Source organism: Parasteatoda tepidariorum, chromosome 3 (genome assembly GCF_043381705.1).
Source record: "Parasteatoda tepidariorum isolate YZ-2023 chromosome 3, CAS_Ptep_4.0, whole genome shotgun sequence".
Classification (NCBI taxonomy): Eukaryota; Metazoa; Arthropoda; class Arachnida; order Araneae; family Theridiidae; genus Parasteatoda; species Parasteatoda tepidariorum.
In genome coordinates this window covers 58,021,132-58,035,113 of record NC_092206.1, presented here as the reverse complement: position 1 = coordinate 58,035,113, position 13,982 = coordinate 58,021,132, and the positions used below count along the sequence as shown (strand labels likewise).

Genomic DNA, 13,982 nt, shown 5'->3' with positions numbered 1-13,982 from the left:
TTATATATATATATATATATATTTATTTTAGGAAAAAATAGGGAACTGTTTTTTTAGTTTGGGTGTGTATTGTTTTGTGAAAAGGAAAATTTGTGGAATATCTTTAAAAATTTAGCACTGGTGATATTTCAATTCGTTTAAAACAATTAAAAATTAGAGATAAATGATAATATGATAGATAAATGAAAAATATTTTATTTATTTGCTTTGAAGTAAAATATATTATCTTAGTATAGCTTAGCTAACCCCTTTTTAAATAATTATTATACTACTGTCTGGCAATAAGTAGAGGGTAATAATACATTTATCAAAAAAAAAAGCACTGGTTTTATATTCTTTCTTTTTCCTGCGTTTCTGTTTATGCCAATTCAAGATTTTATAAGTATTAAGTAATTTTTTCGTTTGAGATTTCTCTATTGTTTTTAATGTTTTCCTTGAATATTTCACTGAATATACCTCTGTATGTTATCAGCGATAACATCTGTGAATTGTTGGATAATTGGATTAAAGCTTTTTGAAGCATAAAAATTAGCTTTCGATAAAAAGTTATACTTATAGCATGCGTATACATCAAAAAGCATTTAAATCAAAAGCAATTATGATTTTGTTTAATTTTACAAATTTCAGTAGTGAGATAATTGGAAATTTACCTGAAAGACTGAGGGGATTGGTGTAAGCAATTTTTATAAATTTGAAAAAAAAATGAAGCTAAGAATGATTTTGAACGGATCTTGTATTTTTTATTTTTATTTAAAAATTTTTTTTTAAAGGTTTATCTTCATTCTGAATGGTAAGCTAATTTAATTTGAACGTAGAATTATGTAATAATTTTTTTAAAAGTTAGTTTTTACCTCATCGTAAAATTGACTGTTTAATCTAATGTTACTCTTAAAAAAGTAAAATCGAAATGGATTAAATTTTATACTTAAAAAGTACACTTGTAACAATGTTTATTTTTAGTTAATGGTAGGACTTATTAATATTAAATTATAATTAAGAAATGAACAATTTTCTAACTATGCTAAAATCTGTCTTAATATTTATTAGATTCATTCAAAAACTATTTTAATATTTAATAGATTTAGCAGATAAAATATTAATTAAGTGAAATTAGCTTCTTTAAATAGTTTGACAAATAAATATTAAGCATCAACTGTGAAACAGGTTAATTAAATCTCATCAACTTACCATTAAATGAATTTCAGACTGACACATGTTACCACTGCTTTTAAAAAACAATAAAATCTCATGGATAACCAACACTTTAAATGAAAACCTAAAACGTTGAAAAAAGTGTAAATATTAATTACTTTACAAAATCAACACGTTTTATTTATCATATTTAACATTTTTTTCAAAGTTTAATAAAATTTTTATCTCTTAATATACGTATTTAAATGCTGTATGTTATATGTAAGTTTATGGGTAAAATGTTTTTGAATAAAATTCTTGTTAGATAACAGAATTTGCATTTATGTAAGCACATTTATTTAAGTTTTTAAAGCTATATTTTCACTTTTTAGGTCTTGAAAACCTATAACTACTTATTAAATAACTTTTAATGATATTACTTATAGGAACATAGTTTTAAAATGATCCAATTTTGAATCGGCTACTTGTGTGGTAAATAATCTATAAAAATTAAAATTGCATTTAGTTTTTAAGATTGCATTACTTTTTTTTACTACTTAATTATTTTAAAATAGCATCAATAACTAGTTAATTTGCAATTTCGGAAAATGTTTACTTTGTTTAAATTTTTTAGTTTTATAATTTTCTTTTTACTTTGAAATGGGTCATACTATTTTATAAATTTGAAAGAATCTTTACTTCTAAATTTTATAGAGACTTACCTCTATTTTTATGAATTTTTTTTTCATCCAATAGATTATACAATTAAGCATTATTTTGCTCAAATTTTTTTTTTGCCAAACAAGTTTTGAAACTTTTGTCACCATCACATGGAACCAGATTTTGGTCCAGGTCCTGGGAGTTTTAAAATTTAATGCATATTAAAATATTATATTCTAATTTACATATTTGGACTCTCAGGACCATGGGCCTGAAGTCTAGTTCGTAGAGTTCCCAAATTGAAAACCTATATTAAATTGTGAATATTATGTTCCGAATTAATTGTCTGAACACTCAGGAGATAGCTATTTCAAGGAGCAGAACTCCTGTCTATTGTTTTAAAGTTTGGCCCAAAATTTGAACAGCAAAACTGTCAAAACTGTTGCACCATACAAAGCTTTCGCAATGCAAAAGTTTCTAGCAATATTTTTCTATCTTTTATAATACAAAGGCTTGTTAGAATATTTTCTACTTTTTACTGAACAAAAAGCTTATGGGTATATTCTTCTTGTCATTTCTTCTTGACATTCTTCTTGACATTTCTTTTATGTCACTATTAAACATACCAATATCTCTTTTATCATTTGTTTAAGAATTTATAATGTGATAATCATTTATTTATCTTAATAATTATTCTGTAGTTTTAATAACAACGCATAGTAAACAGTTCTTTTTATCACAATTTGAAGGTACTTCAGCTAAGATGGAAGTCAAGAACATAAAATTATGTGCAACTTTACTCTAAAATAATTTTCTTATAAATTTTTAACTGTTTAGTTAAGTTTGCTTCCCGCCCCCCCTTTTTTTTTCTTCTTCTTCTAAAGCTTAAAACGCGATCAATTTTCATAATTAAGTGCAATTTAATGTGGTTGCTGTGCAATTCAAAAAGAGGTCTAAATTAATTATTAGCCTGGATTTTGTTATTAAATTCATAAGAATTGGGAACAATTAGGGTACTTACCACCTTTTTGATTCTTAACAGAATTTTTTCTAGTAACTGATCATTTAATAGCTTTTGTTTAAAATTTATTGATCAACATATCCATCAGTTTCTTTCATTTTGTGTCAATGTAAGGGGTGTTGCATATTTTTGTGGTAGGTCCGTTTTTGTGAAATTGGGAAAAAATTGGAATCTAAAATTTCCGTACAATAAGGTTAATTTTTCAGGTTTTTGTTTTTTGGGCAGAGAAACAAGAAAGGAAAAAACAGAAACTAATGTTCTCTTTAGACTTTTTTTCATTGTTTTGTTTTAGTGAATTTGTGATAAATCACACAATTTCCTGAATCTAAAATTACCCCAGAATCAAATTCTTTCTCCCAGGGTCCTATTTTTTTGAGTGTGTGAAAATAAGGTCTTGTTTTTTGTGAAGCAGAAAAAAAGAAAACCTCGTATTTCAAGAAGTTGTAGTTTTAATTATGAATTAAAGACTCCGTTTTTCAACAGAAGAATTTTGTAAAGGATCCATTTTTAGAATTAGAACTATTGTGAATGATTTTTTTTAAGATAAAATATTTTTTTGTAAAAGGCCCATTATCTAACCCAAGTTTTTTCTAAAATGATCTTTTCATTGGTTAAACTTTTAGTGATTTTTTTTCTTCAAAAACTTACAAGCAAAAAAAATCTTACTTAATGAAACATTTTTTGTTAAAATATATTTTGTTGCTTCATTTAAAATCTTTATACTCTTGGTTGGGTTTTTATTAGTTAAGTAAAGTTTTAAATGGTATAAAGCACAAGATTCTTTCGGTTTTCAGAAAATACGAAAAGCCACTAAAATTATTTAAGTAATAACAAATTTTCTTTTATTGTATTAAGTTTGCGAATAAAGTTACAAAAAAATAATTCTTCAAATTATCTGAAAACTTTATAATTATTTTGATGAACTTTAATTTTCATATTTTCCATTTTTCATTCATTAAATTTATTTCATACTTATTTCATCAAGTACTTGTACTTATTCTGTTTTCGTATCAAATGAAAGAACCATATTTCAGTTATTATAATTTTCCACCGTAATGAGTGAGAGTGGATCTTTTTTCTTTTTTTTCTTTCTTTTTTCCGAAAAATAAATTTCCTTTTTCAAAATACATTCAAGGTTATGTGAGATAAATTATTAATAAATTATTTATCACTTCATATACTAATAATTTAAAAATAAATAAATAAATATCTTGTGTCAGTAAATTCTAACATCTGATGCTGATGTTTTTAAATTTTACTTTTTTTTCCGTTACATAATTTAGTTCACATAATTTCCTTTCCACGTTTTAGACGTGTGAATTATGAATGATTTGTTTTAGTTATTGAAATAGTCAATTAGAGATACTACTTAATTTCGTATCAATCTGTTATTAAGAAATTTAATATTTAATATTAGCTATTTCTAAACGTGATCGTTTGTTTTCGTTGCATTTTTTAATTTGAATGATTAACATGTGAAACTACGTTAGTAATTAAAAATTTTCTTAAAAATTGAAGAAAAAAAAATTAAACTAAAAATTAGCGTTTTGTGAGTACAGTAAATTAAAAATGATTGCAATTAATAAACTAATTATTTAGCATTTTTAATGGAATAATATTAAATAATAATGAAATGTAAAATCATTTTTAAAAAATTTATTTACAAAAATTTTTATTGATATCAATTTAAAAAGCTTACAAAAATTGATATTGATATATAAAAACTTTCCCGGTTAATATCAAATGCTCATATGATAACCATTACTATTTCTCCCTCCCACAATTGATAGTTAATTAAAGTTATACTTTCAAAATATTAATTAATGAAAATATTAATTAAATAATTGAAATCGTGATTTAAGTAACTTGATCTTTTCAGAAAAAAATCATTGATTTATATCAGCTTACTTTTTTATAGTGCTAATTTAAGTCAAAAATATTTTTTATGCAACATAATATTATGAGTACTATATTCTGAAGGGTGTGATTATTTTTGATTTTCCAAGTCCGATTTTCATTGATAATGTGAGTTTTTTCTAGAGAAATAGTGAATATGTAAATTATTGTTTGATGTTCAAAATAGATTGAAAAAAAGAAAGAAAAGAAACACAAAGCAATGTGAATAAAAGTATCGTAAAACTTTAAAATCATAATTTTCTATTAACTTCATGTCAAATAATTTGCTCTCTAGGTGTTTAGTTAACCTATTTAAATTATACCCATTTAGTTTTTAAATTTATTTTAATAGCTTGAATAAAAATTACTTTGAAACATTGAATAGTTTAAATGTATTATTTTTAAATAGATTTGAGTTTTAATAATACATTTTATCAAAGCGTTGATTGGTAAGTGAACCTAAATTTGTCTAATTTAAATCTAAATTAAATTAATCTAACTTAAATATAAATTCAATTAATCCAATTTAATTCTAAATTAAATTATCAAAGCTTTGATTGATTAATGGCCAATTATTGATCCCAACACTATGATGTTGCATTATTTAATTTAGATTCATTTTACAGTAAATTATATAAATTAAGTGTTTATTTAAGGAGTATATCCTATTTTGAAAAAAAAAAGATATATTTTCCAACTTTGGTTACAAAATGTCAAAAATGTTAACGACTTTCATAAATACATATTTTAAATTAGGATTTTTGTCAACCTCGAAAAAAATGAGTATGATTTCAAATGCCAAACTACTACTTCTGATATCAATTTATAATTTCCCATCCTGAGCCTAAAAATCGAAAAAAATCTTATTCATATTAAGGCTAACAAAATATTTAATTTTTATATTTCAGTTTATTTTAAAAATAACACCGTTAGCAATTTTAGATCTAAATACTATTATTTATATTGTTTAAATGTCGTAGTTAAAATTTATCGTGTAATCGAAAAATAAGCAAAAAATATCTTAAGTCTCCAACTAAAATTTTATTCTTAGTAGGATTCTGCGGCCACTGATAATAGTACAAATTTAAGTAGGAAAACACTACCAGAATTAATTTTTAAAATTTCATTTTGAAAATTAAATTAAAATTAATTGGAAATATTTTGTAAAACACATAAACATAAATCTTACTTGAATTGCTACTTTTATTAAACTTGAATTGTTACTTTACTTACTTGTATTGTTACTTTATGAAGTTGCATTATTTAATTTAGATTCATTTTACTTTAAATTATTTAAATTAAGTGTTTATTAAAGTATATCCTATTTTGAAGAAAAAAATTGAAAATATTTTCTAATTTGTTGGCTTACAAAATGTGAAAAATGTTCACGATTTTCATAAATTATTATTAATAATTAAATATATTTCCCACCACCAGTAAAGTGCTATATTTAAAGATCTTTATATAGTTTTATATATCAATCATTTTTTTACTGAATTTTGCTTCATCAGATAGTTTTTGTTAGAAGTGTAAAAGTAAGAAGTGTTAAAAGTAAGAATATATATTTTTAGAAAAAGGAATTACATTATTTGCGTTGAACTTTTTTATAATATTTTAATACCAATTAAACCAACATGGAATCAGATTTCTTTTGTTACATAAATACTTTTATAATCAATAGTTTAATAAAACTGAAAAAAAGCTACTCTAAGCAAAGTTAAAAATAAACTATATTTTATGCATATATTCCACATTTAAAGCAAAAAAATAATTTTAAAGTTATGTTAACAAGAAAATATTGTTTTTTATTTGTAAGCTTTCTGTAATAATAAAAAAATTTCTCAAAATAATTTATTTTATACAAAAATGTTTTACTTATGAAATAAAAACAAATATTATTAATTTTTGATGATTTGTTATTATCACCAACAAAAACACTACATGCAATGTAATTTTATGATGTAAATAATTTTTATAGATATCTCTATTGTATTTGAGGGTTTGAAATTGTTTTTTATTCATTTATTTCTTTTTGGATAAGTATTATACATTGGGTTTTTGACGTGACAATTTAAAAAACATGGTTAAAGGAGTAAAAAAGCATATCCTATCCCAGTGGTTCCTAATTTTTTTCACCTTCGGAACATTAAATTATCGATCTTCTTTCGGCGGAACTCCAACTTTATAAATAAAGTTTAAAGTAATTATGAACGTTATAACCTATAAAAAGACTGTATTTAAAATATTTAATTAGAGAAATGAAGATTTTTCATCGTTTTATCACTAATAATCTTAAATTGGGTTTTATATTCGACAGTTAAATTTGCACTCCTTGTGCTAAATCTGGACTAGCTATCAATTTGTTTCTGGTGTTTATACTGATTAAAATAAGCTGATAATGATTAAAATAAGCCGAATTAGGGTTCACTTCGAAATCAATCTTTAAAAGAACTGCTGTTGAAAATAGTTATTATGAACGCATATATTTTTTGTTAAGGAATTTTGTTATTTTGATTTAAAAAGCTTGATGGGGAATACTAATGGAATATTATAAAAATGCTTTTTTTTTTCTTCATAATTATTCAATATATTGTTATTAGGAAATATCAGATTTTCCTTTAAAAATGCTATTTCTATTTCATTGGTATTTTACTTGAAGTAATTTCATAAATGCAACCAAAGGATTGAATAAATTATGAATTATGGGTTGGTTCTAATTATAATCAGAAGTTTCAAACCTCATCACTAGTTATAAAAAATACTAGCTGGCGGAACCCCTTTAACTCTTACACGGAACCCTAGGATTCCGTGGAACATCATTTGGGAACCGCTATTCTATCCTGCCTAACCGGAAACAGTATCATATACCCTGAACAATATATAAATCGCATCGAATTGTTTTGTTATTGCTGTTTTCTTTAAAAAAAGAACTAATGGATTATGAAAAAAAGCATTGATGTAGAAAATTTTAAAATTAATCCAAATTCGTTTTTCTTTTCTCAATTTTTTGCGGTATTTTTATCTTTTTTTTGTATTAAGTTACCATTTTTTTCTTTTCTCTCTTTTTTTCTGGAGATATATTAGAGCGCTGTAGTTTAACGTAGATATAATTTTTTTATGCAATTATTATAGCTTCCGTTTTGAATTCTATAGGACGAAAATTGTTCAAAACTATGAACGTTGTTTACGAAAAGACGCTTGGGATAATCACCCCAAAACTGATTTCCAGGACTTCCGAAATCGAATGGATGATTAAATCCAGCGGCCTGGCCATTTTGAAGAAAAAAATCGTCCTTTTGCGAAGAGACCAAGCTCAGCGTTTTTTCTACATTAGCGGAGGTAAAGAAGGAAAGCATGACCCTTCGACTTTAGAACTCGAAAAAGCCAATTTCGACGATGATGATGTGGAACGAGATCTAAAAGCCTTCATCTATTCGATGACCACTGGTCATAGTGAAGTATTGATCATAGCAGGATTCGACGCCGTGTCCAGATGGTTGGAGCTCATTGGTCAAGCTAATACAGGACGAGAGCAAGCCAATTGCATTAACGTTTTGTTCGGCAATGGTGTACTCGGTAGTAAAAACGTTCGAACAGCTAGTAGAGAAATTCGATTTTTCTTCCCAGACACTCAATTTGAGGCTGAATTAAGCCTTGGTAGTGCCAGGGAGTACCTGTCGGAGACTGTAAACCCACATCTTCTAAAAGGTCTCGTTATCTTGTGTAAGGAAAAGCCGCAAATTCCTGTTCTTTGGTTGGCGCGGTGGCTTCTAAAAAATCGCCCTTACGAGTACTGAACTTGCCATTTAAGCTTTTCTCGAGAATAAAATTCTTTAAATTGGATCGCTTCTTATTTTCTTTCAACTTTATTTTTTGTTCACTCAATCACATTAAATAACTTATTTTCAGTATAAGGATTTTAATTATGAAGTAGAAAAGTTATTTATTTAATTTTTGATGTGTTTGTCGTGAAAATGATATAGTCGCTAATTGCCTTAAAATGTATTGAAGAAGCTATGTCTTTAATTTTAAAATTTTTTTTAGTTTGTTTTATTTTATCGTCGTATTCCACTAAAATATTCGTTAAAAAAGTATTAAATGTAATATTTTTTAGAAAATAATTTTTTTTCAATTATGATTTATTATGATAATTTCTGATGATTTTTTCATTTTTTCGATTTTACTAATTATTATTGTATTTTATCGAGCAAAAAGTACGGAAGTAATAATAAAAATTATGTAGATTTTAAAATTGGGGTTTATCAGTTATAATTTTCAAAGTCTAAGAAATAAGCGTCAGAATAAAATCTGTAAAATATAAAAAAAAAAAGGGGGGAAAAATGGTTAAAAAATAACCCTGTTTTTTTTATTTATTTATTTATTATGAAACTGATAATTGCATTTTGAAGCCTTATTAACATAAATACAACGATGCTTTGCAGATTTCTAGTTAGGGTCCTTATTTCTCCAATTAAAATAATTATTAAATAAAATTTTCTGAATAAAGTTTTGCACGTTAGTGGCCCTCCTATAAAATGTTAATGATGTTGGCTATATTTATTTAGTATATATTTACAAAAATTTTTGGATTTGTTGAGAAAATATAAATGAATTTAAATTTTTTTGTTTTTGTTTTAGAATCATCACCATTTATCGACATTGAATGTAACATGTTTTATATTTCTGAGTTTTGTTAAAATTAGATTAGCCAAAAGCAATTTTAAGCAACAAAATTTTTTATTTTATTTTATAATTAGTAGTTTGAAAAACTAATTTTTGAAAAATATACTTTTGATTACTAATGACGAAAAAAAAAGAAGAAATCGATTTGTAGTTTTTACGAACTGTAAATTTATTTCTTACGTTTAATTTCTCTTTTGTAAAATTGGTATGTTTATTTACAAAAATATGACCATTTCTATTCTTCATATGTAGTTTTTTTTTTATCATTATTTATGCTATTAGATATCATTTTCTAATTGCAAACTCATGTAGATTGAAATTATAGTTTTAAGCAGCTGCAAAAACATAAATTTGCTTCTTCAAACGGACAAACTTGCTTCTTCGAAGTGAACCCAATGTTGTACTACTGAAATATTTTATCCGAAACGCAAGTCATCCCTAAGTAGGGCGGAAAGATAAAATCTAAAATTATCGAACGTAAATATAAAATAATCTGGAATTATTATTTTTATTCTTTATTTTTTGCTATGTTTCCCTATTTGTTTATTTATTTGTATTTTTTTTTCTTAAAAATCAATTTGCGATGTGAAGGACCTTACAGATTCCTAAATTACAGTGGAGCATCGTTTATACGACGCCGAAGGGACCACCGAAAAACGTCGTATAAACGATAACGTCGTATAATCGATTTTTACTTCTAAAACTGAAACTAACTCTGTTTTCAGTTAATTTTAATGTTTAACGTGTTGATTTACATAAACTTCTAAATTAGACAAAGCAAAACAAACAAATAACCAAAGAAGAGAAATTGCAGTGAGCAATTTGAATGTATGATACCTTTAATTATATTTTCTTGCTATTTGTCTCTACAATGCTTTGAATAGCGAGTTGAACTTACTGCTTTCTATGATGCAATTTTAGATTTCTAATCATGACCAAATCTAATGGCTGAAGCGCACTTGTGCAATTTGCAGGAAAAAGGAGAGCTTTTACATTTTCCGAAATAATTAGTATCGATGGGTGCGCTGGACATTGGTCGATGAATAGCAAAATTTTTCGTTTTTGCCTCTTCATAACATTGTCTAGTTTTTTCAGTCATCTAGTAAAAATTACGGTCGTCATCCAAGCATTCTTGTTGGCACCCTTTTCTGTATCATTCATGTTGGCAAATTCCGCCCCTTTTTAAAATACACAAGAAAAAATAAAAAATTAAATAAACGTGAACAAAATCTAAAAACCGACGTATAACCGATTTTGTGCGTCGTATAAACGATATATTTTTACATTAAAATGAATAAGAATGATTTGGGACCACACTAAAACGTCGTATAAATGTAAACGTCGTATAAGTGATCGTCGTATAAACGATGCTCCACTGTATTTATTAATAAAGCTTATACATCGAGTTGCATTTAACAAGTTAAAAAATTTCTCTATTAAGTTATTGTCTCGTTTATCAACCATTCCTAGAAACGGCTTTAAGATAATAAAATATCGCAGTTTGAAAATCGAAATTTCGGGTTGATATTATATTTGTAGGCTTAGGTTAGACGGCTAATTTAGCAGTCAACTAATTATCTTAATCTGCTACAATTGCATTCATGCTTAACACATCAGAAAATTTAGCCTTCAATTACGAGGTATTGGAGACTACGAATTTTTATATTAGGTATTAAGAGGGGATTATTCTAAAACTTGTTTTTAATAATTAAAGTTATGATTATAAAATTAAAAAAAGAAATTACTTATTGAAGTACCGGAACCAATCTTCCTGATTTCATATCTCCTACCCTGTTGATCCCAGGCCAATGGAAAACACCTTTCCTCAAACTTCTCCACAAACATCACTGAAACAAGGTATTCAAAATGCAGAGAAAACAGGGAAACGATTACAGTATAATGAAAGGAGAAGAAGAAAATTGTTAAAATAAAATAAATAAAATATATATAAAAATCCGGGGAAAAAATCTCTTTATCAGCTCACACGATTATATCGGCAAAAACGAGTGCTTTATAATATTGTATCACTATAGCGAAAGCAAAATATATCAATACAATAGTGTGAGGACCACTCAAAAAATTTTTTGAAGCAAAATGGAACACATTAAGTAATATATATCACGTAAAAAACAAACAAAAAAATGTAAAGAAAAAACAAAACAAAATATAAAACGAAATCTATAAAGCGAGTAGCGAATTCATATGAACTTACATGTACGGAAAAAATAAAACTTTTTAATTTTCTTCATTTTTTTAATTTATAGTGCTAAATATATTTATATATATATATATCAATTTTTTTTCAAGGCAGGCAATGAAATGATTGTTTTAGTGATAACCTACTAAAGGCAGCATCATTTAATAAGATGTGATTAACAAAATTCGTCCTTCCAATTTTACCCTGACGCAATCGGTTGAATGTAGAAGTGCTTTTATCAGCAAAAATTTGGCCAAAGTTTATTCACCTTTTCGTAAAAGACGCATTTATCGGAGGTATTATTGCATGACGTGTCCTTTTGTAACATTGCGACCGATACTACTGACAAAGAGTTAAGAATTCCTTGTGCTGTTAAGAAATCAAACAGCTGCTTTATATCTTACTAATGACGAACTGTGCCATTCTAAAAAACAAAGCATATATTACTCAATTCATTACGTCTCCCTTCGATCTGTTTAGCAATCACGGCCTCTATCACACAAATCATATTCAATATGCTGGACTCTAAAACTCATTAGGTTGTGTTAGTTAGAATAGTTAAATTATAAGCTTTTTACCCGAAATATTATTGAAGCTAACAGTTTTAAACATGCTTGGTCATGCATTGAGAAAAAAAAGTATGGTAAAGCATTAAGTAGGGTCAAAAATACTGTAAAATTTATTTTGTTTCTGACTCTAAGGGAACACTAAAAAGGTTGGTAATGTAACTGAAGTGCTTTGGTAAAGGTTTTGGAAAAATTAATGAAATATTTTTTTTATGATTTGTGATAAAATTGGGTAAATGTGTAAATTTAGTAATTTTATTATGATAGCTTAGACCGTGGGATAAAATCTGTTTTATTCGGTTAAATTTACTTACCGTTTTTTTAATTTTTACTAATTGTGTGGTAATGAGAACTATAATTTTAAAAATTAGAATTTTCTGTAAACCGTTATCATATGAACGAAAAAAATTACCAAATGAATAGTTTAAATACAGTATAATTTTTACCAGAATTTTTTCTCCGTGTAGAATAATTATATTTTGTGTTATGCCTTCAAAATATTGTTGTTGGTGAAATGCAAAAGTTATTTATGCAACTTAAACTCTTTATTAAGCGATTGTAATCATAAAAGACCATAAAAATAAAATTAAAAAAATAGCAATAGTTATCTATATGTATATGTTTTTGTATGGTAATAACATTTCCGGTAAAAAAAAAAAAAACCACCATAATTTTTTTTTAATGAAATCAAAGTATACAATATTAAACCTTTCATTTGGTAATTTTTCCTTTCTTATGGTAACGGTTTACCAAAAATTCTGATTTTCAAAATTATAGTTTTTATCGCCACACATTTAGTATGAAATACAAAACTGAAAAATAAATTTTACCGAATAAGTGGTTTTTAAACCATGCTTAAGGCATCATGATAAAATTACCAAAATTTTATCACATATTATTAGCCATATTTTCTACTTAATTTTACCAAAATTATTACCAAAGCGCTTAGGTAAAAATTACCAAGATTTTTGGCATTCCCATAGAGACAGAAACCATATTCTTGTTTTGATTACTATATTCTTATTTTTTTTTATCACTTTTTAAATGCAATTTAATATGTGTTGAAAAGTTTAAAAAAATCCTTTTATCATAGATATATTTTAAATATAGAACATTACAAGCTTAGAAATGATCTGTTAGGAGCTCTGTATTTAAAGCTATCTGTAATTTGATTCAAAAAAGACGTTCTGATAAAAGAACTTTAAACATTCTAATATTTATTTATACCGTTATTTATTTCCTAATCTAAAAAGATGATACAGAAACCTTAGAATACTTTTTTATTTTACTATTGTATTAAAATATATTTAATAACATGCATATCAAATAATGTTTTATAATTATATTAACATGTATTTTATTTTAACTGTTTTTTGTTTTTTGTAAAACGCTTTTGTGAAACTGCATTAGAAAAGAACTACATATTCTACTTCAATAAAATGAAAACTAAAATAATAATTCCACTGTAGTTTAGATTTTATTGGGTCTTATTAAAAATTTCTTGAGAAGACGAAAGCTATCAATTGATGTAAAACAATTAAAGAAAATATGATTATGAAGTAGAATTTTTTTTTCCTTCTCAGAATTGTTTTTTTAATAATGCCTTATTATTAATTATGTATGGATAAATTAGCATATAATTTTATATTAATATATTTACAATTATATTTAAATATATTACAAAAACGTTCATATGCATATTACATAATTTCGTAAATATCATTCTAGATTTTAAAAACCATTTATTCAATTAAATTTACTTTTCAGTTTTATGTTTTTTTACTAAATGAGCGGTAATAAGAACTATAGTTTTAAAAGCCAGAATTTC

At 25.4% G+C, this 13,982-nt stretch overlaps 1 protein-coding gene and 1 long non-coding RNA gene across 2 annotated transcripts in view; both read left to right on the top strand.

The window, feature by feature from the left end:
- Nucleotides 1–13,982, top strand: part of LOC107436716 (uncharacterized) — a 486,858-nt gene that overhangs the window by 190,129 nt on the left and 282,747 nt on the right. The gene's annotated exons all lie outside the window — the stretch shown is intronic.
- Nucleotides 7,867–8,583, top strand: LOC107436712 (nucleoside diphosphate kinase homolog 5-like). Its single transcript, XM_016048513.3, has one exon. The coding sequence runs from the start codon at nt 7,882–7,884 to the stop codon at nt 8,503–8,505; it is 624 nt and encodes a 207-aa protein (XP_015903999.1). The 5' UTR covers nt 7,867–7,881; the 3' UTR covers nt 8,506–8,583.

Coding starts and splice junctions, on each gene's coding strand:
- LOC107436712 (XM_016048513.3), top strand. CDS start 7,882: ATGAACGTTGTTTACGAAAAGACGCTTGGGATAATCACCCCAAAACTG.